The 25,657-nt window shown below is 40.5% G+C and overlaps 1 protein-coding gene across 1 annotated transcript in view; it reads left to right on the forward strand.

The window, feature by feature from the left end:
• The window catches only part of PPFIA2 (PTPRF interacting protein alpha 2), a 157,088-nt gene that overhangs the window by 43,412 nt on the left and 88,019 nt on the right, over window positions 1-25,657 (forward strand). The window contains exons 2-4 of the mRNA XM_029283365.1: window positions 8,526-8,627; window positions 10,602-10,766; window positions 24,564-24,638. Coding sequence (XP_029139198.1) covers window positions 8,526-8,627; window positions 10,602-10,766; window positions 24,564-24,638 — 342 coding nt within the window. The remainder of the gene's footprint in view (window positions 1-8,525; window positions 8,628-10,601; window positions 10,767-24,563; window positions 24,639-25,657) is intronic.

Below are 25,657 nucleotides of genomic sequence, written 5' to 3' on the forward strand. Positions count from 1 at the left end.
AGGGGATTAAACCTTTCCTGTTGTCTTTTTTCCCCTTCCCCCACCCAAACCACGTTCTTTTATAGCCTCTTCTCTCCCCCCTTTTTCTTCAGTTCACCTCCAGCTCCGAGCTGCTTCTGGAAGTGCCAATCAGCTGGAGCCAATCAGCTGGAGCCTGCCGGCTCCTGGGCCTTCTGCCAGCCCAGACAGTCCTGTAGCTGCAGCTGTCTCTCTCTCAGGCTTGGCTCACTTCAGCTCATTCCCCTCCCCTGCTACACTTGCTAGCAATCATGTACCACCTGCCATGTGGCAAAGTACCACAAGTGGTATGCCTATCACCGGTTGAAAAGCCCTGCTCTAGATGTTGAAGTCCCATTGTTATCAGCCCTTAGCCAATGACGGAGAATGATGCATTTTAATTTAATAAAACTGAAAGGGGTTGTCATTGCTCACTTCTGCCTTAACTAGAGGACATTAAAATGCCTTTAATCCATTCTTGTCTCATCCCCGTTTTTATACTGAGCCTTAAAAGTTTTGGTTATCAAATTATGATCCCTTATATTTCAGTCCAATCCTTTTCATGAAAGCCTCATTTGGAACACTGAATTTGTGAACTTGCCTTTCTTGTGCAATTAAAGCACCTGATTTAGAAACTTATAAAATATAACTTAGTTGCCTTCTATTATTTGCATGTGGCACATCATAAGAAAATTCTTTACACAAACCTGGTTTTGTGTTACATCTAAGTTCTGGATCTTTTCACTGTTATGGCTAGCAATAAGCTTTTAACTAAAAAGCTTCATGTTTTGGCAAGTAACTAGATTTGCTTTAATAAATAAGCAGATAAAGACACACCTATTCTGGGAATATGGATTGGAAATTTTATTCATGTTCACAAGGAGTAGGAAGGTAAGGGGAAGGCATTGTTTCAGTGACATCTTTGGTACTGTCCCATTGGGCAAGTGGAGGTAGCTAGAGGACGAGTATTGATTGGTTTGTAGGGTTCTCTGTTGGATCTGCAGTTGTGAAGAATAGATAAGAGGGAGGTAAATGTGCATTATATACACACATATGTATATACAGTGCTTTTTTTCTTAAAAAAAAAAAAAGGTGCCGGAACTCACACACGTCATACCACCCGCCTTGCCTACCCTACAAGGTTCCATCCAAAAAAGGTGCCTGAACTCCATTCTGGGCGTTCTATGAGAAACAAAAAGCCCTGTGTATATATCATTTATATTCTACCAATTTTAACAAATGCTAGGCAACACATATAAAAGTATAAATATCTTTAAACCAATAATTAAAACCTGAAATGATAAATGTAATTGCCCTAATTAAAAAATAACAATCCCAGCTCAGACTCAATAGAATGTTACAATTATACAAGTTATCAGAATTTCTGTGGCTACATTGTTCTAGAAAGATGGGCTATTACTGAGACAGGCTGTTCCCCCAAGGGACCCATAATATTGCTTCCCAATTTTACTGAACAGGACAGGAATATTCTCATTGGAGGAATTAGTCTTCCTGAAGCCTGGATCTAATCTGAGTTTTTAAAATGGAAAATTATGCATTTCAACAGTTTCTGTCCTTTACTATTTCATATATTGGTAGAATTATTACTGCTGATTAATTTAATGCTTAGATTATTATGGTGTTGTTTTGTAATAGTCGTTGGAACCTTGCAGTTTCTTTATGAATTTAATGGTGTAGTTCTGTCTGTCAAACAGTATTAGTTCTGCAGCAGCTTCTGTCTTGAGGCTCCTTAAACTATGACTGACCATGCAATATATCTAAGAAAAAAAATAATTCTAGATGACAACATCCCTTTTTCTGTGCATGTGTGACGTAAATATGCAGCAAAGATCATTATCATCAAAAGTTGTTACATAACAAGGTAGAACTAAAATTTGCATTTTAAAATTTAAATTTAAATATTTGTTATAAGATTCTGCTATTATACACTTCCTACATGATCATTTTCAATAATTTAATCATTTCTAGGCCAACAAATGTATTTCATGAAGCTTGTGTTCCTGCTATGATTATTGTATCTCTCAAGATTCAAGCCTGATAGAATAATCTCATTTTAAATATGAAAGATAAGCTTCATTTTCCTATGAAGCTTCTCAAAAAAAGCTTGTGGATATATTCCAAGAAGAAGATCTTTTTGTTGTTGTTTCTTTTCACAGCAGAGAAGTGAAAATGCTTAGCTCAAGCATAACCTCAATCCACTAGATTTAGTAAAACTCAAAATGGGCTGTGTCAGGTCTCCCAGGGTCTCTCACATTCCTCTTGAAGCTCTTCACACTTTTTACCTGGGACTCTGCTTAACAACCTGAGAGTTCACTTAACAACGACAATTGGAAGTGCAGGGATTGTGGTCATTGAGTGAAGCAGTCACATGTTATTTTGTTTAAACTCTTCACTGAGATTCCTATTGTGGGCGTAAGTTTGTATAACTTATAACATTGGAGAGTATGTAAAAACTTATATCTAATAAGGCCATCTTGCAGGCTCCCTGTTTGCAAAAGATCCCTAGGCCTAGAAGTACTGTCTGACCTTGGGGAGATGGTATTTCAAAGAGCAGGTACTATGGCAGGAAAGGTTCACTCCGGGTCTTATCAGCTGGAGCTGTGTAACAATCAAGACCCATAACATGCCTTCCTGCCAGACCTGAGTAGACATAATCGAAAAGAGGCAGTCCCAATTCTCACATACATTTTAATTAATTTTAATCTATCTACATTTGATCCAAGCTCAACTACAATTTTCAAGGCCAGTTTGGAAGATCAGGATATATTTTCTTTTGGAAGCACGTTAGATTTGTTTATTTGTTTTAATGTGCTTTTCTTTGCTTTATTAATTGACTTATTTAACAAAATTCTGTTCAATGGAAACTATATATTTAGGAAAAGAGAACAGGAATGTTCTGGCCACATTCTTGTATGTTGGAGGATGGGTAGAAAACTCAAAGCAAGGTTAAGATTCCTCTTTCTAAAAACTCTACCTAGAAGTCCCATGGAAATTCTGATGTACTTCTTTTAAAGTAAGAAGGCATACTGGTCCTCACAGAACCCTTTAGGAGCTGTATAAGATTGATAGGTGGGACCACGATGCACAAATTCATGTTCATTTTGCAGCCATGTTACTCTCTCTCTCTCGCACACCCACACACAGAGAGAAAGAGAGAGAGAGAGAGAAACCAAAGAATCAAACAAACAAGACTAATGGAAGAAAGAGACTTGTTTATCTTATTCTATGGCCATAGATAGTGTTGAAAGAAAAATCTTCAAGTCCAGACCAAGCCAGAAATAAACAAAATGGAGGCTGTTTGGAAAGAAGGTTGTTGTTTATTGAAGAGCAGAGCCAATAGCATGTGGTTCTGGGACAGCTGACAAAATGGAGTTGGGATAGGTGGGCTTTTATACCTTCTTTGGGCTTTGTATTTGAGGTTCTTCCTGTTCCTGTGGCTTTGTACTTGAGGTTCTTCCTGTTCCTGTGGCATGTACTTTGACCTGATCTTGAGTGTGCCCTTTTGGTATTCTAATGGTGGTTGGTTAATCCTATTGTGTCCTAAAGGTCGTGTCTTTAGATTTTGGGTGGGGGATGTAGATTTTAGTGATCTTTGTCTTTTTAATCCCATCAGCTCCAAGCTTCCTGGCCCCAGTCTTCCTGAATGAATCACCAAATCTGCATTTCTAAAAGCTGGTTTCTACTTGTGGCAGAGAGACTTGGGGGGGGGGATGGTTTCTGCCTAAGATTTTTCTATTATGCCTTTGGGGAAAATATAATATTCTGCCTTTTTAATATCCCCTTAAATGTTTCGTTTTCTGGGGGGGGGGGTGCTGACTTCCTACAATAGGAACTATGGTCTTGTCTGTAACCTCATCCTATTTTCTTGAGGTTGAGTTCAGGATTATAAGGGAAGAAATTCTAGAAGGTTTTATTTTGCCCATCCTAACCCTAAAACAGAAGCCATTTCTCTACTCCAACAGTCTGCTAGGTGACTGGGAGAAAGTGTTAGCACTCTTTGTTTCCCAGTGTTCAGACAGCTGACTTGTTGACTACTGAGAAAACAGCTTTGGGCCTCCCAGGTTTCACTGCCTGCACAGGGATCAAATAAACCAATTGTGATGCATATGAGACAGGACACTGAAAATGAGACTGTATACTTTTCTCTCCCTGTAAAACACACAACACAAGTAAAATAGAACTATTTTTGCCCTTTTTATTCCTCTGTAGTTATGCTTGGGTTCTTATTATGTAATTATTTTTCTTAGTGTTTTTGGATTTGCTTACTATCTTTTATTGAACCAGGATTGTAATAAGCCCCTTGGTTTTTTATTTATAGATGGTGCACATAAACATAGATAGCACCACATCAGGTTAATTAGAAGACAAATGTGATATAAAAAGATTTTGCACAGTGCTACTAAATGGTCAGAATTCATCTGTGAAGACTCATTCAAGAACAGTTTTCAAGCAAATCATGACAATGTCACTAGTGATCCTGTAATTATTTCTTTTCTAAAAAAAGTTATTATCAAACAAAAACAATTAAGCCAAAGAACTTAGTTCATAAATAAATTGGCCTGAATCCAGATATTCCAAATTTAGTACATTAGGATAATGAGTAATTTATTTTTCTGAAATTTATAAATAATCAAACCTGCAGTTTATTAGTTTGATAAAAGCCTAGTCTTATAGTAACCACAGACAGACAGAATATAACATAGAAACCATTCATTTATTATACTGGGCTGTTTTAATTACATATGAGTTATTTATAATTATTTTAGCAGATATTTGTCATGTAATACAGTAAAATAATGAATTGCCAAAATCTTTTTATTGACTTTTGCATGTCAAATTATTGTGAAGACATCTCACTAAGAAGAAATACCTTTCCATAATCTGAAGATATTGCTTTGCAATGGAAGGGTAGTAATTTAAGTTGACAAATGCAAGAAGTTCATATCCTCCATACTTTGTTTATGTTTACATGTGTGTCTCTGTGTATACACTTATTATCTTCAGAGTTATTTTATTTTAACCTATGACTTTGCTGCCAACATCAGGGAACATTGGTTTTGTCCCATGTAAGTCTGTAAAATGCACATTGCCGCCTATTGAAATATATTTGTGTTTCCTGTGTTTGAACATATAGCTATCACCTATCAGAGTTTCATAAAGTAAGCTCTGAAAAAAAATCAATCTACATGTTTATAGGTATATCTAGAAGTGGTCTTTTATGGTTGCTAGATTTCTGGATCTACCAAAACAGCTCGTTCCTGTCTGTTCCTATCCTCTTGTAGAACAGTTATGCCTAACTCCACTGAAATAAATACAAAAAAACTAGCTCCTTTGGTTTAATTGGATCAGCCAGGGTTCTAGAAGCTTTGTAACTATTTCCAATTCTGAGGGATTCAGTAACACCCCTTCCATCTCCTCAAAGGAAGCCAAAATATATTGTGGAGTATCTAAAAGAGAGATCTCTTACACTTTTTAGTAGCTTCCTAAATCATTATTTTTTTCCAAGCAGTTCTCATAGAATTTCTCTTTAGCAAGAATTATTTAGATAGTGGAATAGAATAGAATAGAGCTGGAAGGGACCTTGGAGGTCTTCTAGTCCAGCTCCCTGCTCAAGCAGAAGAACCTATACCATTTCAGACAAGTGACTGTCTAGCCTCTTTTTAAAAGTCTCCAGTGATGGAGCGCCCACAACTTCTGGTTAATTGTCCTCACTGTCAGGAAGTTTCTCCTTAATTCCAGGTTGCTTCTCTCTTTGATCAGTTTCCAGCCATTGTTTCTTGATCTGCCCTTTGGTACTTTGGTGAATAACGTGACTCCCTCAAATACTGGAATACTGATATCATGTCTCCCCTATTTCTTCTTTTCTTTAGACTAGCCAAACCCAAGTCCCGCAGCTGTTCTCCGTATGTTTTAGTCTCCAGGCCTAAGAAAAAGTTGGAAGAATTCCAGCAACTGAACAAGTTACTATTTAGAACCAATATACAGTATCTCTATGTATATTACATTACATAAAATACTCTAACTTTCTTTCTAACAGTGACTGTTTTTATGGATGAGATTAGGTAGACCACTTTACCAATAACAAGAAAATTCGTATCTCCACCACATCAGATCAAGATTGGCAGATGACGTGGCTATTGTTCCTTCCACCATTTCATGAGTACTGTCAGTGTAACTGCTCCCCATCATAAAGAGTATAAGTAGTCCTTGAGTTATGAACATTTCCAGTATTTCCAATGCTAAGCAAGACAGTTGTTAAGTGAGTTTTGCCCCATTTTATGACCTTTCTCACCATAGTTGTTAAGTTAATAACATGGTTGTTAAGTAAATCTGGCTTCCCCATTGACTTTGTTTGTCAGAAGGTCACAAAAAGTGATCACATGACCCCAGGGCACTGCATCTGTCATAAATACATGCCGGTTGCCAAGTAGCCAAATTTTGATCAAATCATCATGAGGACCCTGCAGTAATCGTAAATGTGAGAAAGCGTCATAAGTAACTTTTTTCCAGTGCTGTTATAACTTTGAATGGTCACTAAATTAATGGTTTGTAAATTGAGGACTACCTGTATTACCCTAGTCATGTCCACCATATCATTCTCTGTATCAAGAACATCAAGAAGTATATAATTTGTATTGTTCCTCAAAATTCCCCTACCATTTGTACTTTTTAAAATGGATAAGAGAAGGTCTCCTATAGTATCTCAAAGGCACCAAAGCACCATCTATGGCCATCACAGGCAGCCTGTAGCACTTACTGTAGTGATATGATTATTGCCTGCAGGGAAAGTTTCTGAACCTTCTCTTCAGGAATCCCTGCTACAATAAGATAGAATTTGAAAGTATAATCTGGGCTTGAATATCCTCTGAGAAAAACAATGTGTAACAAATCAGTCAATATGCCAGTCATCCTGAAAATTAGACCTTAGGGTGATAATGAGTCTTTGGAAACTTTGTATCTTTTCTTTCCATATCCATGCATTGGTGGCTTATTTTCTCAGTGTGGGAGAAAATTCTAATCATCAATTATTAGGTGCTGACAATGCTACCTATTAGACGAGCAGTACCGTTCTGTTCCCTTTGTTGACTTTATTGCATTTATATCCCATTTAGTGTTATAAAAGTCTGTAGCTCTCTTGCACAAAGGCACAATTACACTGGTTCCATTCCAACAGGTTTGACTTTTTTCCTTGTTGTTTCACTGTTTTAAAGCCTGATGATGAAATAAGACCATTCTTGGAAATGTTGTAGTTTGGGCAACTTAATGTTGTTCTGGTAGTTAAGTATGGTAACTTTACAGGGCTTCTGCTACAGCAAGGAAATTGCTTTGGCTCATTAGATCTCTAAGATGGGTACTTTTGTATCTCTGCTCCAGGTAATGCTTTTTACCACTTTTAGTCTTACCTTTCATCCTATCTACTGCCCTGAGGGTCTACTCTGAGCTCATCCTATCTTCATCTAAGGGGCATTTGTAAAAACTATTATTATCCTCTTAGTCAAATTGTTTCTTTTAAATTGTTTCTAGTATTGTCATATTTACATTCAGGGGCAGAATAAATGCATACTTTAATAAAGCACTACTGTCTCCCAGAAAACAATTGTCACCACCATCAGCTAATCAATCAGATTTGTGATGTACAGAGCCAACAATGAAAAAGAAAAAGTTGTTCATCTATAACTATCACTCTTTGAGTTGTAATTTGTGCATTCATATAATCCACCTTCTTGCCCATCTTTATATACCTATTTGGTGATATTTCTTGTTCCAAAATATTTATAATAGCTAGGGAGCTATGAGTACGTGGTACGATTTTCTTTGTGAATATGTTATGTAGGTCTATTTCCTGTCCCAAATCACCTATTCTATAGCAGATTTCTGATGGAACTATTATGCGCTTGTAGAATGTCTGTCTGTCTGTCTGTCTGTCTGTCTGTCTGCCTGTCTGTCTGTCTGTCTGTCTGTCTGTCTGTCTGTCTGTCTGTCTGTATGTATGTATGTATGTATGTATGTATGTATGTATTGATGGATAAACGCATGGATGACCACTTGAAAACCACAGTTATAGTCAGTAACTTTCTCATTTATAGGTATAAATCTTACTCATATCAATCCTACATCATGGTGCACTATTTAATATTTTCTCAGTGATCAGCATTATTTTTAGATTCTCCCTTTGATAATCATTAGCTGAAACTATGACATTGCTGGGCAAAGTTTTGGAGCCATGATGAATGATTTAACAGAATAACTACTATTGGGAGGTTTGCCTGTTCCTTTACCTTTTATATTTTGGGAAAAACAAAGAAATAGTTACAGTGTTTTTATTAATTTTTATTTTATTTAATGTCAAAGTCTCTAACAAAATAATTCTTAAAGCTATCTGGTTTTTTTTAATCTAAAAAAATATCTCAAAAGCATTTCATTATATTAAATTTATCATTTTAATGAGAAATTGAAAAGTGTTTATAAAATTTTCTGAAATAATGCATATTTCTATAACTTTGCAGGAATTTGCTGCACTTACAAAAGAACTAAATGCATGCAGGGAACAACTACTGGAAAAAGAAGAAGAAATTTCAGAATTGAAAGCTGAAAGGAATAATACAAGAGTAAGTAGAAAACTCAATTTTACATACCATTAACAGAGGACTTTTACTAATAGAGCAGAAGTTATTGAAGAAATGTAATAACAGCTATATTAGATCTGTACAGGTCTTGTCAGAGCAAACATATTCTAAGTTAATGACATTGTATGCTATTGTACTCTCTTTTTGAAAATTCAGATTTTTATATTTTTGAGATTAATTCTATTTCCAGGTTTATCTTTTTGAGCCATTTTTAAAATAGACTTTACTGAACAGTTTCAAGATCACCTGGTTTTTAATAGTTGCCCAGAGATTACTCAGTCTGGTTTTTGACCAATATATGAAATTGAATAGCGGACACGTGAATATTGATTGAGAAAATTTTGCCTGTTAATCTATTGACCTCACAAGACCTTTTAGTGATCACTGATTATGAAACATTTTGAACTCATAAGTGATAAGTGTTCCCAGATAATTCTTCAAGATATCCAACTGTTCATAGCAGGTAAGTTCCAGAAAATATTAATATACAATGGCTTATCTACCAGAAATCTTTCAAAAGAAGTGCTACAAAATTAACATTTCCCTCCTTTTTGCTCATTTTATATTCAAGATGCCAGAATTCTGCATGAAATTTAGAATCAAATGATTATGAATACAATTATGAAACCCATTTAATTTGTGGGAATAATGACAACAGAGAATCGCATTAAGTAATAAATAGATATCTTCTGTTCCAACAGCTCAGCCATTAAGCAAAATGGCAGATAGAGAGAGAGAGAGAGAGAGAGAGAGAGAGAGAGAGATCTAGTTGCTTCAGTCTCATTCAGATAAAGTTTTCTCATACGGTGGCCTGGGCCTAACTTGTTTTATTTTTCCTTTTGTTTGCCCCTCTCCCAGGACTAAGAAATTACTTAGACAAGCAATCTTCCTGATGTATTTTTTTCTATAGCTTAACATATCCCAAAAAGTGCTAAAAACAAGCTCACTGATCTTAATTAGTTGATTAGAACCCTCCAGCTGGCTAGTACTGTTGCCTGAAATTAACCATATCTTAATCAGTTTCTCACTGAAGGCTTTTGTTGTCAGGTACACAAAAATTAATCATAAATGTGTGCACTGGTCAGTATTTTTTTAATTTCCATTTATTACTGTTGTATTTATGAATAATCACTAAACAAGGCAATTGCTAACTGAGGAGTGGCTTGTAGTGGCTGAGATGCTTGACTAATAGAAAGGAAATCTAGGTTCTAATCTTCCCGTAGGAATGGAAGCCATATGGATGACTTTGACTGTGAAGTCAAAACTCATCTATCTATCATCCTTCATTGACTAGGCCAGCATAGTAGATCATGATGCATTCCCATCAGTAAAGAGTCCTTTATTTTCAAGGCTGCTGCTGATTTTGATTCAAGCTGCTTATTGGTTAAATATTAACGTAATCATAATATAACTTTCACCTGTATTTATATACTGATTGTTTTTAGTTTATTTCAATTCTGTCTCAATTAACAATATATTCCTATTATTAGATTTTTTAGTTTACCACTCCAGGTATTGTGATATAGTGAACTGGACTAGGGCCAGAGAGACTCAGATTCAAGTCCTCTGTCATCCATGGATAGTCCATGGGTGACCTTGGATGAGTCATTCTCTCTCAATCCAACCTAACTCATAAGATTGTTATGAGGGAAAGTTGAAAGAAGTGCTAGGTACCCTGTCTTGAGCTCCTGCAGGAAATATGGGATATAAACCTAACTAATAAATAAATAAATAACAAATAAAAATGAAGCTGTTTATTCCAAGAGTTCCAATAATTATTACGTACAGTTTATTTCCTGCTATTTTGTTTACACAGCAGCTTGGGGGGGAAAGTGTTATAAGGTTTCTAATATTAGAAAACCTGCCACTTTTGTTATGATTTTCTTTTAGGCTTTAGAAATACAGTGGCACTGAGTTTTAGGTACTAATGAACTACCTTTTTTAATGCTGAAACAGCTGTTACTGGAACATTTGGAATGCCTTGTTTCAAGACATGAAAGGTCACTGAGAATGACAGTGGTGAAACGCCAAGCACAGTCTCCCTCAGGAGTTTCCAGTGAAGTTGAAGTTCTGAAAGCATTGAAATCTTTGTTTGAGCACCATAAGGCTTTAGATGAAAAGGTACAGTATGGAAATAAATGCTTGCTTACGTTGCATATTCTCTCTTTGCTTCCCCTAGTCTAAAGATTTGCTCCTCATCCTATTGGCATGTGTGAAGATGATCATTTCAGGACGTTATTCCCCACGTCGTCTTTTTTGTTGTTGTTGTTGTTGTTCTTGAAATAACAACAGAGGCAAAAACTATATGTTAAAATGTTGTGATGATCGTGACAAGCCTTTATATTGAACAGATGTGATGTGCCCTTCGGTGAAGTCAGTGCCAGACCATTCAGAAGAACTAACTTTCTTGAGGATTTGTATATTCCCCATTTTTTTTCTGTCCTAAAATAGCAAACATTGAACTATTGCTACATTTTTATGATTTTTGAAGTTCATTTATTAATTCCCAGAGCAGACATCAGATTTCACCAGCATATAAGAGCGGAGTCTTTTCAGATTATCAGACGAGACATGTATTTCTCTTTGCAAGTTTTTGAAAGAAAGTCCATACTTTCCAACATCTCAGATATTTGAAACATTTTTTTTCATGATAATGATGAGGAAAAGAATTAAAATCCAACCTTAATATTGTATACATCATGATCTGTGTTCATTGTATTCCTCTGATAACAATCCTGTGAGGAAGACTGCTCTGAGAAAGACTATTTTACCCTAAACTGAATTCCACTTAATTAAATATTTGCTTGAAGTGCTTTGTTCTTCTGTATTAATTTACTTTGTTAAGAGCCTGCCTTCCATTGACCTAAAATCAAAGAGCTAATGAAGAGTATCAAGCTGTCAGTTTATTATCAACATTTAAAAAATACCTTTTACAGCTGCAGTATATGAAATATCAGATTGTACATGGCATGGTGCCTAGTGAGGAAATTAGATTTTCACTTTAATAGTATGACTAGCAGACATATATATTTGAAAGACTTTATTTTTAATGCTAATTTACTATAAAAGAGTCACAATAAGAAAGTAAATGATAGGATAATATTTCTCCACTTTGCATGTTGAAACATTGATTAAAATAAGTTTTGCTTCCCACTTCTGATATGCATTGGAGATAGCAGATACATCACATGCACAGTAATCTCTATTCTTAACAATCTAGGGAATCCTAACGAATAAAACTAACCTTCATATGAACAAAATGCCCAAAGCTTTGAGCCCCAAATGCAATATCCATAGAGGCGATTCCACTCATGTAGTGTTCAAGCTGGATCAAACTGTCAGAGTTTGTAAGTACTTCCAAATGAGTCAATTTGTTAATTTGTTTTACTATATACTAGTAAAACTCTTGTTATGACATTGAACTGGGTAAAACAGTTCATAATTCAGGCATCAATTTTTGAACCAAGATAACTTCAAATGAGCTAATTTATAGAATGTGTCCAAAATCCAGGACTTATGACTCCCAGGGAATAAAATTTGGGGAAGTTGTGGCTGCTTCAGTGTTTTGGCTGCTACTGGTCTGGGATGTCTAGTTCTCTTTTAAATGAATTCTATGGAAATAATAGTCACTAGGTATACCAATAGATTCCTGGTTTGTTTTGAGAAATGAATATTAATGATTACATATAAATTTAGAATGCTATCAAAATGCATTTACTGTTTCTTTTATTTGAAATGATACTAAACTATTAAAAATAATATTATTCCGCCATTCAAACAATATTATAAAGTTCTAAGAAACCTTTACGTTTCCATAGTGATTAAATTTAATCTTTGTAATCAGAATTTACATAATGCATTATTGCTGGAAATGGTCTTTGGAGACCAGTATTGTTTATAATTTAATTTCACTTTTCAAAATTAGATACCCTCCCCCCAAAGCTACCCACCATTAGAAAGATAGCCTTGTCGTGGGGAAGGGGCTTGCGTAACTCAATGAAGCTATGAGCTATGCCATGCAGGGCCACCCAAGATGGACAGATCATAGCAGAGAGTTCTGACAAAATGTGATCCACTGGAGAAGGAAATGGCAACCCACTCCAGTATTTTTGCCATGAAAACCCCATGGACAGTACCAAAAGGCAAAAACATATGACACTGGAAGATGAGCCCCTCAGGTCGGAAGGTGTCCAATATGCTACTGGGGAAGAGCAGAGGGCTAGTACTAGTAGCGCCAGAAAGAGTGAAGCGACTGGGCCAAAGCCAAAAGGATGCTCAGCTGTGGATGCATCTGGTGGTGAAAGGAAAGTCCGATGCTGTAAAGATCTTTTCTCCATAGGAACCTGGAATGTAAGATCCATGAATCAAGGCAAACTGAATGTGGTCAAACAAGAGATGACAAGACTGAACATCGACATTTTAGGAATCAGCAAACTAAAATGGACAGGAATGGGTGAATTTAATTGAGAGGGCCATCAGGTATACTACTACGGGCAAGAATCCCTCACAAGAAATGGAGTAGCCTTCATAGTCAATAAAAGAGTAGGAAAAGCAATACTGGGATACAATCCCCAAAATGATAGAATGATCTCAGTGCGAATCCAAGGCAAACCATTCAATATCACAGTAGTCCAAGTATATGCCCCAGCCACTGGTGCTGAAGAGAATGAAATTGACTGGTTCTATGAAACCCTACAGCACCTTATAGAATCGACACCAAAAAATGATGTCCTTATCATCATGGGGGATTGGAATGCTAAAGTAGGAAGCCAAAAGATAACTGGAATAACAGGCAAGTTTGGCCTTGGAGTACAAAATGAAGCAGGGCACAGGCTGATAGAATTTTGTCAAGAGAATACGATGGTCATAGCAAACACTCTTTTCCAACAACCCAAGAGATGGCTCTACACATGGACATCACCAGATGGTCAACACAGAAATCAGATTGACTATGTGCTCTGCAACCAAAGATGGAGAAGCTCTATACAGTCAGTAAAAACAAGACCAGAAGCTGACTGGCTCAGATCATGAGCTTCTCATTCCAAAATTTAGGCTTCAGTTGAAGAAAGTAGGGAAAAACACTAGGCCACTCAGGTATGAACTAAATCATATCCCTGATGAATATACAGTAGAGGTGACAAATAGATTTAAGGAATTAGATCTGATAGACAGAGTGCCTGAAAAACTATGGACGGAGATTCGCAACATTGTACAAGAGGTAGCAATAACCATCCCAAAGAAAAAGAAATGCAAGAAAGCAAAATGGCTGTCTGAGGAAGCTTTGCAAATAGCTGAGGAAAGAAGGGAAGCGAAAGGCAAGGGAGAAAGAGAAAGATACACCCAACTGAATGCAGATTTCCAGAGAATAGCTAGAAGAGATAAGAATGTCCTCTTAAATGAAGAGTGCAAAGAATTAGAAGAAAACAATAGTATAGGGAGAACCAGAGACCTCTTCAAGAAAATTGGAGAAATGAAGGTAACGTTTCATGCAAAGATGGGCATGATAAAGGACTAAAATGGCAGGGACCTAACAGAGGCAGAAGAGATTAAGAAGAGGTGGCAAAATTACACAGAAGAACTATACAAGAACGAGCTTAGCGTCCCTGATAACCATGATGGGGTGGTCACTGACCTCGAGCCAGACATCCTAGAATGTGAAGTGAAATGGGCCTTAGGAAAGCTGAGCAACAACAAAGCTAATGGAGGTGACAGTATTCCAGCTGCGCTATTCAAAATCTTAAAAGACGATGCGGTAAAAGTGCTATACTCAATTTGCCAGCAAATTTGGAAAACTCAACAGTGGCCACAGGATTGGAAAAGGTCAGTTTATATTCCAATTCCAAAGAAAGGCAATGCCAAAGAATGTTCAAACTATCGCACCATTGCACTCATTTCACATGCAAGTAAAGTTATGCTTAAAACCCTACAAGCTAGACTCCAGCAGTATATGGATTGAGAACTTCCAGAAGTACAGGCAGGATTTTGAAGAGGCAGAGGAACTAGAGATAAAATTGCCAACATACGCTGGATCATGGAGAAAGCTAGGGAGTTCCCAAAAAAAACCATCTACTTCTGCTTCATTGACTATGCTAAAGCCTTTGATTGTGTGGTTCACAACAAATTGTGGCAAGTTCTTAAAAAGATGGGAGTACCAGACCATCTTATTTGTCTCTTGAGAAACCTATATGTGGGTCAAGAAGCAACAGTGAGAACTGGACACAGAACCACTGATTGGTTCAAAATTGGGAAAGGAGTCCGGCAAGGCTATATTCTGTCGCCCTGCCTATTTAACTTATATGCAGAGCACATCATGAGAAAGGCAGGGCTAGATGAATCAAAAGTTGGAATTAAGATTACCGGGAGAAATATCAATAACCTAAGATATGTAGATGATACCATTCTAATGGCAGAAAGTGAAGAGAAACTAAAGAGCTTCTTGATGCGGATGAAGAAGGAGAGTGCAAAAGTTGGCTTGAAACTCAACATTAAGAAAACCAAGATCATGGCTTCCAGCCCTCTCAATTCCTGGCAAATAGATGGGGAAGAAATGGAGGTAGTGACAGATTTTATCTTCTTGGGCTCCAAGATCACCACAGATGGGGACTGCAGCCAAGAAGTTAAAAGACGCTTGCTCTTGGGGAGGAAAGCTATGGCAAATCTAGACAGCATACTAAAAAGCAGAGACATCACCCTGCCAACAAAAGTACATATAGTCAAGGCCATAGTTTTCCCAGTTGCGATGTATGGCTGTGAAAGTTGGACCATAAGAAAGGCTGAGTGCAAAAGAATTAAGGCCTTTGATCTATGGTGCTGGAGAAGACTCCTGCGAGTCCCCTGGACTGCAAGGTGATCAAACCAGTCAGTCCTAGAGGAGATCAACCCTGACTGTTCTTTAGAAGGCCAGATCCTGAAGTTGAAACTCAAGTACTTTGGCCACCTAATGAGAAGGAAGGACTCACTGGAGAAGAGCCTAATGTTGGGAAATAATGAGGGCAATAGAAGAAGGGGATGACAGAGAATGAGGTGGCTGGATGGAGTCACTGAAGCAGTAGGTGTGAGCTTAAATGGACTCCAGAAGATGGTAGAGGACAGGAAGGCCTGGAGGAACGTTGTCCATGGGGTCGCGATGGGTCGGACATGACTTCGCAACTAACAACAACAAATGTAGTGTGTTCTTATAGCACATAATGAATAAACCATTAGCATGAACATTCAACAAAGAATTTATTTTAGTAAGTAAAAATCTCTCCCTCCCCCAACCATATAATAACTTCAGCATTCTTTTTAATACAGGATAGAGACTGAAAGAGTTTTCTTACCTATTAACAAAATAAGTGACAACCATTGTAACTTTAGTACATTGATTGCTTAGTTAATTCTATATATTCCAACCTCCTAGAAGTAGACTGAATTCAGCAGACTGAATTGCTTGATGCCTAATAATATACCAAGCTACATAACCCAAAGCTAAATTGATTTGTCATTGTTTCAGGAAAAAGGTATTATTCTGATGTTATACTGACTATTATATAAAATTGATAAAACGTGATAGGAAGCTCAATTTGCAATTTATAATTCTTTATAAAAAAGAATACTTTTCAGATTATGGAAATGAAATGCTTATTATTGTCAAAACAAAGCAGTCCCTGGTCTTCATAGAAAAGTTAGAGTGTGTAATTTTTGTTAGATGAAAGTGAAATGTCTACATTTTGGAGGAAAGAATAAAAATACATATTAAAAAGTATTTTGCTCATTCACTGTGACATTGATTTAGGTTAAATTGATCTAGGCACATGTAAGCCAATTTGCTTGCATTTTGAACAACATTGTTGTTTACTTGATTGTAAGAACCATGGTGATGCAGTAGTTAGAATGCAGTATTGCAGAGTGATTAAACTCACTGCCAGGAGTTCGATCCTTCCGAGGTCGATAAAATGAGAAGCCAGATTGTTGGGGACAATATGCTGACTCTGTAAACTGCTTAGAGAGGGCTGTAAAGTGCTATGGAATGGCATATAAGTCTAAATGCTATTGCTATTGCTATTACTGTATCTCGGGTGGGATTCCCAAGTTAGTTTTTTTTCTGAATAAGTCAAACATCATTATCCAGTGCTAAAGTTGGTTTCTTCTGAGAAGTCATGTTTGAAACGAGTATCTTTTTCCAATTTGTACATTTTGAAAAATCATTAATTGAAAATGGAAGCAAACACTTCCAATCTCCTTATAGTCACAATGGAAAAGAAGAGAAGAGGGTGAATGTCCTTCAAAAAATGATGGTATAGTACTGGTGTGAACAATGCAAAGTCACAGGCAAAAAAACCAAGCCCATTTTTGTAATCTTCAAAGCTTGTTCCAAACAGCATTCCTCAAAAGTAATAATACAGTTTTTATGGAGACAAATGAAAATTGTTCTATAAATCCTTTTTTTAAGAAAAAGGAAATAATCCCACAAAATTTATGGAAGGAAAAAAAGAGAAACCTTTGGTTCAGCCTGTTTGTGTAATGTAACAGAAATTGATTTTTTAAAAAAACTACACTTCAGGCACCTGGATATAGATTGATGGTCCACTATAGTAGAAATCAACTATCTTTCTATGTATTAGTCACCTTTTCAGTGGTGGGATTCAGCCAGTTCGCACCAGTTTGGTAGAACCGGTAGCTAAGTTTCTCCAGCACTGAGATGGAGACTCCACCATTGGGTAGTAGACTGTATTCCTGCCCAATCAGATCAAGTCAGCCAAAGTTGCCACGCCCGTCCTGGACCGTTGATCTCCAGTCTTTGACTTGATCTTGCCCAGGACAGACGTTGCAAGTTTGGCTCTAGGCAGGTACAGTCATTGGTGGATTTCCATCCCCTTTCCCACTTCTAAAATTAATAATTAAGTAGGTGCTTGCACTTAATTTGGGTTTCCTCACTCCCCTATCAGCAATTCCTGTGAGTATTTTGGGGAAGGACTAACGGCTGTTAGTCTCACCTCATTTAGTCTGATTCTCGGTCGGGCCTTGCTGTGAAGAGGAGGAGTTCCTTTCATTTCCCGACAGGAGGCCAACGGCTGTTGGCCCCCAAATAGCACAGACCTCACGGAGCTTGCGGCTGCAGCTCCGTCGGCAGTCTGAACGCGACGAAAAACAGGCCGGGAAGCCAATTCCGTTCGTTTTTGTGATCGATTTGTCGCGTTGCTCGTCCGGAAGCTAAGGGAGATTCAGGCCTCACGGAGCTCGCAGCTGCGGCTCCGTAGACTCGGACGAGAGGGGGAGGCTCCTCCAATTACCTTCGGCGACGTTTTCGTTCCCTCGCGAAGCTGCGGCTGCAGCCTCGTGGTCGGTTGCCTGGGCCTTGATTTCGATCGCGGAGGTTCGCGCGCGCACGCGTTCGGCCTCCACAGCAATCGGAGTTTCGGCCAGCTACCAGGAAGGAGGGAAACAGCCAATTTAGTTATTATCGGCTTGCAGAGGCTTCGGAGAGTGCGGGGGGGGGGGGGAGAAAATTTCCCCGGCCCTGCTTGTGTCCGGCGCCATCTTGCGCCTCGTGGTCCCTGCCTCACTCGCGGCGGCCATTTTGGGGTCGCAGTTGCTCATTCTTTCGCATTAATATTATTTAATTAAGATCCTAATTGGAGCTGTTGTTTATAATTCCTCAGTGACTAACAGTATTCCCTTTACTTCTTTTGGGACATACGGGGCTATCACCTTTCTGCAGCAAGATTGGCTGCCAGTCTAGGCCGACCGCCATTTTGTGATCTTCCTTTCTGCATATAAGCTTAAACTCCTTTCAATTTCATATTCCTTTCAAACAACATTTGAACTCAAAAATCTCTAATTTGGTGTCTCCTGGTTCTTTAATTTGGCATTGGTCTAATTGGCACTTTACTGGGATTCCAGACGCCCCTTTAGCGTGTCTGTCCTTATCCACAGTATTTTCAGTACGAATTCCAGGCTCCCCTTATAGAGTGCCTGTCCTTATTCGTACGTAATTTTATCCCTTGGATTCCAGGTGCCCCAGCAGTGTACCTGTCCTTATCCAACCGGGTTTATACCTGGGTTCCAGGCGTCCCTGCAGTCCGTCTGTCCTTACCCAGAGTTTTGGCATTTTCCTGATAACAGAAACCCCCTATTGTGTTTCAAGGTTATAGGAAAATGGAGGAGACTTCTCTTTCCTCAATGAGTGCCCCGCCTTCCTCATCAGGTACTCCTGGTCCGGAAGGCACTGGTAAAGCGACCCATAAGAGCCGTTCTACCACCAAAACATCTAAACAGTCTGATAAACAAGCTACCAGGAGGCACCAAGCCTTGGAAAAGGAGTTCTCCAAAGCACAGAAGAGAGCCAGGCTGGAGACTCATGGGTCTGCGGGGTTAAACTTAGAATTACCCCTAGGGGTTTCAACTTCTCCCAGGGGTGTTTGGTCGGTTGGGGATTGCTTCCCTTCCCCCGCACAAGGCGGAATGGAACAGGTTCCCCCAAGTCCACAACCCTCCACATCCAGGGCAGCGCAGGGGGGTCCTGAGGCCACTTTTACGCCTACTGCGGCGGGGCTCCGCCCAGCAGAACCGATTCCCTTCTTTTCAGAAGAGCGTCTGGCGCTATTAATTAAACAAGCAGTCGACCATGCCCTTGACACTAGGGCCAGGGCAGCTAGGCCAATCTCTTCCATTCCAACCCCTCTTTCCCAACTTGAGGTGGAGGCTCATTATGTTCCATCTTCTCCTTCTGGGTCTGTTGTTTCTGAGGACTCATACCTCAACCAACCTCCCCCTGGTCAGGAAATTCTAATGTCAGAGGAGGAGGACGTTCCTCCAGAGGCTCCTGCATTTACAGGCTTATTTAACCCTGCCTTTTTTGTCACCATCCTGCGTAAGGCCACGTCTATGGCTCATCTAGGACAGGGATCCTCGTCAACGGAGGCTCCCACTCTTCCAGATCCGGAGGCGGCTCCAGTTTACGTTGAACCTGTCGCAACACAACACCGTATTCCCTGTCCTTCCCTGTTTCTGACCGCAATCAAGAAGCAGTGGTCCTCTCCGGCATCACTTCGCTTACCAGGTAACACAGATAAGAAACTGTATAATGTTGCCAAGGAGCTGGAGGAAGCATTGGAAATTCCGGAGGTGGACGAACCCTTAGGGCCCCTAGTATCGGCCACGGCCATATCCGGTGAGTTTTCAGAGGCCCTTAAGGCCGAGGATCGCAAGTGCGAGTCCACCTACAAGAGAACGCACCAGGCGGCTGCCTGGGTGATCAGGACCGCAACTTTGGCCTCTTTCTTCACCAGGGCCGCCCTCACCTGGCTTCGGGAGCTCCAAGCCCGAGTTCCTGCGGAGGATGTCCGCACGCACTTGGATCTTAGCAAAATGGTGGCAGCCACGGAATATGCGTTGGACGCATCCTTACAGGCCGCTAGGTTTTCTTCCAGGGCGATGGCGTCCAACATCACTGGAAGACGTATGCTCTGGTTGAAAAATTGGCAAGCAGATGCCAAATCCAAGTGGAAATTGGCAGCGGCTCCCTACCAGGGTTCTAAGTTATTTGGGGATTCACTGAATCCCTACTTAACAGAGAACAAGGACAAACATAAGGTCCTTAAAGACCTACTCAAACGTCCAAACAAGAGGACGGGGTTTTTTCAACGCAAGCAGTCCTTTCGGGGGGGTCCAAGGTACTCCTATTCCCAGCCCTTTCGTGCCTTCCCGCCAAGGCAGGACAGGCAAGATAGGCAGCCTGACAGACAGAATCCCGGTCCCAGACAACAAGCCCAGGGGAAACGGCCCTTTCGGGGGAACAATAGACCTTTCCGCCGTTCCAGGTGACTCTTCGACAGCACCTCCCATAGGGGGCAGACTGTCTCTGTTCGCCCACCGTTGGGAGACTACCACCACGGATACGTGGGTCATCAACACGATCCGACACGGTCTAAATTTGGAATTTATATCTTACCCCCCAAATCGGTTCCTCTCCTGTCCATATCCCAGAAACCGCACAAAACTAAGGCTGATGGACGAAGCTATCCATCATCTGCTTCACATCAGGGCCATAGAACCCATACCGATGGATCAGAGAGGTCTAGGATTCTACTCCATCCTCTTCGTTGTACCAAAAGCGTCAGGGGGATGGAGGGCTATTCTAGATCTAAAGGACTTGAATTTTCATATAGCTTACCACAAATTCAAGATGCAAACGCTCCATTCCATCTTGGGAAGCATCAGAAAAGGGGACCTCCTGACGTCTATCGACCTCACGGAGGCGTACCTTCATATCCCTATCTCTCTGATCCATCGACGGTTTCTACGGTTTACGTACAAGGGGAATCACTTCCAGTACAGGGCGCTCCCCTTTGGCCTCTCATCTGCTCCGAGAGTATTCACCAAAGTCTTGGCGGTCCTGGCAGCACATTTACGATTGATACCAGTAAGAGTCCACTGTTATCTGGACGACATTTTGATTCAGTCTTCGTCCGTCCAGACAGCATTGACGGACCTCAAAATGGTGATAAAATTGCTCCAGGACCACGGATTTTCGGTGAACTTTCCAAAGAGCCACTTGAACCCCACAACGAGGCTCTTACACCTGGGGGCAGTCATAGACACCTTGGAATGCCGGATATATCTCTCTCAAGATCGCAGGGACGGCATACGGGAGTCGATTCTTCGACTTCGCAGCAGTCGGTCGGCGACGTTGGTCAGTCTCTCCCAGTTGTTAGGGAAGATGATTTCTGCCATAGCCATAGTACCTTGGTCAAGGCTCCACACCAGAGAACTACAAAGGTTCATGCTTCCCTTTCAGAGGCGGAACCTCAGTGCTTCGCTCAACAGATTGGTTCTCCCTCACCACGTGCTACGTTCCCTCAGTTGGTGGCTGTCAACAGCCGTCCTCAGAGGGTTGTGTTTCAAGGAGCCGGACAGGATTGTCCTCACGACCGACGCCAGCCTGTTCGGTTGGGGGGCTCACATTCAGTCTCACTGGGTACAGGGCCGTTGGTCCGCATCAGATCTACGACACAATATAAATTGGCTAGAGTTGAGGGCCATCCATCTAGCGCTCCGACATTTTCGCCACCTAGTATCACGGCGACAGGTCCTGGTCCTCACGGACAATGTGGCAGCCAAGGCACATATAAATTGCCAACGGGGAACTCGATCTCGGAGCCTGATGTCCGAAGCTCTTTCGTTGGGTCTCTGGGCGGAACGCAATCTGGCATCTATCATGGCAGACCATATTTCGGGGGTAGCAAACACACAGGCCGATCTTCTGAGCAGATCGACGATAGATCACGCGGAGTGGAGACTCCACCCGAGGATCTTCCAAGAGATTTGCCTCCGTTTCGGCCTTCCTCTAGTGGACCTCTTCGCGTCCCAGTGCAATGCCCATCTTCAACATTTTTTCTCCCGTTTTCCGACGGCGGGAGTGGAACAGACGGATGCCCTTTGGAGTCCTTGGCCACAGGGCTTGCTTTACGCATTTCCCCCTCTGCCAATTCTACCAGCAGTAATCCGCAAGATTCTTCAGGAGCGAGCGGAGGTTCTCCTGGTGGCACCCTTTTGGCCACGGAGACCTTGGTTCGCAGATCTGGTGAATCTTTCAATCAGCGATCCTTGGCGGATTCCGTTGGATCAGGTCTCCCTGAGCCAAGGTCCCATTCTGCATCCCGAACCCCAGTGGCTCCAGTTAGCCGTCTGGCACTTGAGCGCTCGATCTTAACTGGAGAAAGCTGCTCACAAGGGGTTATAAATGTTATTCAGGCATCGCGCCGTCCGTCCACGAACCGCATTTATGAGGCCACGTGGAAAAATTTCCAATCATGGTGTTCCGGGCGGAAGTTGTCACTTTCGGCACTTACTGTGCCAATTGTCTTGGATTATTTATTGGAAGGTCTGGAAAAAGGTTTAGCCCCTAATACCCTTCGCAGGCAAGTCGCTGCTTTGTCTACAATCCTCTCATGCAACTCTGCTGAATCACTGGGTCATCACCCCTTGGTAAGGTCGTTCCTTAAGGGAGCCTCCAACCAAAATCCTCCTGTGGTACACAGATACCCCTCGTGGGAGTTGTCAAGGGTGCTTCGGGCTATTACTAAATCTCCTTTTGAGCCCCTCAGGACATGTGACATTCGTTCCCTGTCCCATAAAGTGGCCTTCCTGGTGGCTATCACCTCTGCTCGTCGCATTTTGGAGCTGGCGGCACTTTCAGTGAGAGATGACTTATGTGTTTTCCAACAGGATAGGGTTATCCTTCGGTTAGACCCTACCTTCGTTCCGAAGGTCAATTCCCTATTCCATAGGTCACAGGAGATAGTACTGCCTGACTTCTGCCCCAACCCGTCGCATGGGTTGGAGCGACAATGGCATTGTCTGGATGTCCGCAGAGCCCTTAAATATTATATTTCACGGACTGCGGAGTTCCGGAAATCGGAAGCCCTCTTTGTATCGTTCCACGCATCTGCCAAGGGTCGGAAAGTGTCCTCTTCCACTGTTGGGAGATGGATAAAGGCATGCATCGCCGGGGCTTACAAAGCTGAGTCGTTGCCGGTTCCGCGGGGTGTGACCGCCCACTTCACACGGAGCGCGGCTACTTCGGCGGCATGGGCCACTCAAGCTTCCATCGAGGAAGTCTGCAAGGCAGCCACTTGGGCTTCGCCTTCTCCTTTCATTAGGCACTATAAAATTGATAAGTTTGCCTCTGCTGAGGCTTCATTCGGTAGGAGAGTTCTCCAACAGGTTTTACTCCAAAGTGCCACTCAGGACCAGTCTACTACCCACCCTCAGNGGTGGAGTCTCCATCTCAGTGCTGGAGAAGGGGCGTTGTCTTACCTGAACGCCTTTTCTCAGCACGGAGATGGAGACTCCACCTCCCTCCCTTGTACATTTTGTATAAGCATAGGGCCAGTTAGTTTGGTGAGCCACAACGTCTTGCTGTCAGTCAATGGCTACGCTCGCGTCAAAGACTGGAGATCAACGGTCCAGGATGGGCGTGGCAACTTTGGCTGACTTGATCTGATTGGGCAGGAATACAGTCTACTACCCAATGGTGGAGTCTCCATCTCCATGCTGAGAAAAGGCGTTCAGGTAAGACAACGCCCCTTTTGTTGCCCAGGTCCAGAATGGACTTCCAGAAGCGGCATCCACACAGAGAACTAGTTGTTTACATATTTGAATCCCACCACTGCACCTTTTGTTCTGCTTTTCCTCCAGGACTTCCTATACACATTCCTTTCTTCAATTTTACCCCACAACAATACCTTTTATGGTTAGTTACAAAGAGTATATCTCACCCAAAGATACAGAGTTGCTATTTTATTGTTACCATGTTTTTTTATGACTTGTGACTTTACACTTATTGCAGTCCTGCTTTTCCTTGTGTTGGGAATAAGGTCTTCTAGAATATTAGCAATGTATTTCCAAAATCTACCTACGAAGTGGAACTAGAGATGAGTAGAAAGATTCCCTAGAGAAAAGATGTTCTACGGAAATGGTAAAATAAAATATAAATTGCAAAGTAAATTACTGAAAATTTATTCTGTAGAAGGTGGATAAAGAAGAAACAGAAAATTCAGAATAGCTATGTGATGAAGCTTCAATGGTTAGGGTAATGAAGAATGACTTAGTTGAAATAGTTGTATATTTACCTATAAACTATCCAGTATGAAAGAGAAGAAAGGCAAGGATTCATTAGATTAAAAGAAAATATAGATAGTAAACATTTCTTAGCCAATGCTTCACTTGGCAATTATTTACCAGATCAGAAAGCTAATAGACCTAGCATAAATGAAATGTAAGGCTCTTGTTGCCAAGACTATTTGAATTGCTCATTGTTAGTGGGGAAGAGTTGGTAAAATATTCCATGTATATAGCATCTTGTCACTTTAATGATGGAATCTATAAACTTCAGAGATCAAAAACAAGTTGCTACATAATATATTTTTCTTCTAGGTAAGGGAACGACTAAGGGTTTCCTTAGAAAGAGTCTCAGCGCTTGAAGAGGAACTAGCAGCTACTAATCAGGAGGTAAAAACATTTTTTGTGTTAATTCTAAATGAGATCAAACATTTTTTTTTAAAAAAAATAATTTTCTGGAAATATAAATGTAATTTATAACGAATACATTAATTTATAGAAATACTTGTTTTATTGAGGTCATCTAATTACAAGCAACTGTGCTATGGTATGTACTTTCTATTGGGTGTGGTCTGAGTAACAGGATATTGACTTAGAAAACTGAATGTTGACTTGAAAGTTTAAAGATTCTAGAGCAATGTAAGCATCACTGTAGCAAAATTTGGTTTTGAATGTGGTTATGGTATACAAGCTACATGTGCCAGAACAGATGATTGCTGCCCTCATCGTTAGCAAGGAATGCTGCATGATTCCTATTAAGCAATGCCATAATGAGCATTGATGCCAATATTTTTAGACTTACCCATTGATTATCATTGCACATGGGAAATTGTGCTTTGGAATGTAAGAAGTGATAAAAAGAGTAAATAAATAAATAAATGAAAGTATAGTATAGTTGATGAATACATTTAGGAAAATGGTTTAGATTTGAATAAACTTTCTAAAATGTACAGAATTACGTATGAACTTTCAAGTTGTGAACTTTCAACAAACAAACAAACCTGTTTGCAACTCCAACCTAGAAGGTTCTGGAAGTCGGGAAAAGGCAGAAAAGGGTTAGTTTATGGTGTGCTGCACACTATGCTTGGCAGCAATATCAACCAAGCCTCCAATTTCCATAGATTGGGTGGATAAGAAAAAAATACATTGAGCCACGCATGAGCCTGGGACCACTGAGAAAGGCAGTTCATACCCATCTCTCCCTAAACATCCTTAGAAAGATTTGCAGTAGGGAAATGAGGCAGCGCAAGAATGGCTGATAGGACCAGCATGCACCTCATCCCTCTGCCTGTTGGGGCAGTGGTAGCAGTGATGCCTGGTTGCCTTGCCAGTGGCCCTTCTCCAATGAGGGTCACAATGGCCCATGGGACAACTGGCCTGGCTTGGGAGTAAGGGGCAAGAGGAAGCCA

The sequence above is a fragment of the Protobothrops mucrosquamatus genome, unplaced genomic scaffold, assembly GCF_001527695.2.
Source record: "Protobothrops mucrosquamatus isolate PMUCROS unplaced genomic scaffold, P.Mucros_1.0 scaffold63, whole genome shotgun sequence".
NCBI classification, from domain to species: Eukaryota; Metazoa; Chordata; class Lepidosauria; order Squamata; family Viperidae; genus Protobothrops; species Protobothrops mucrosquamatus.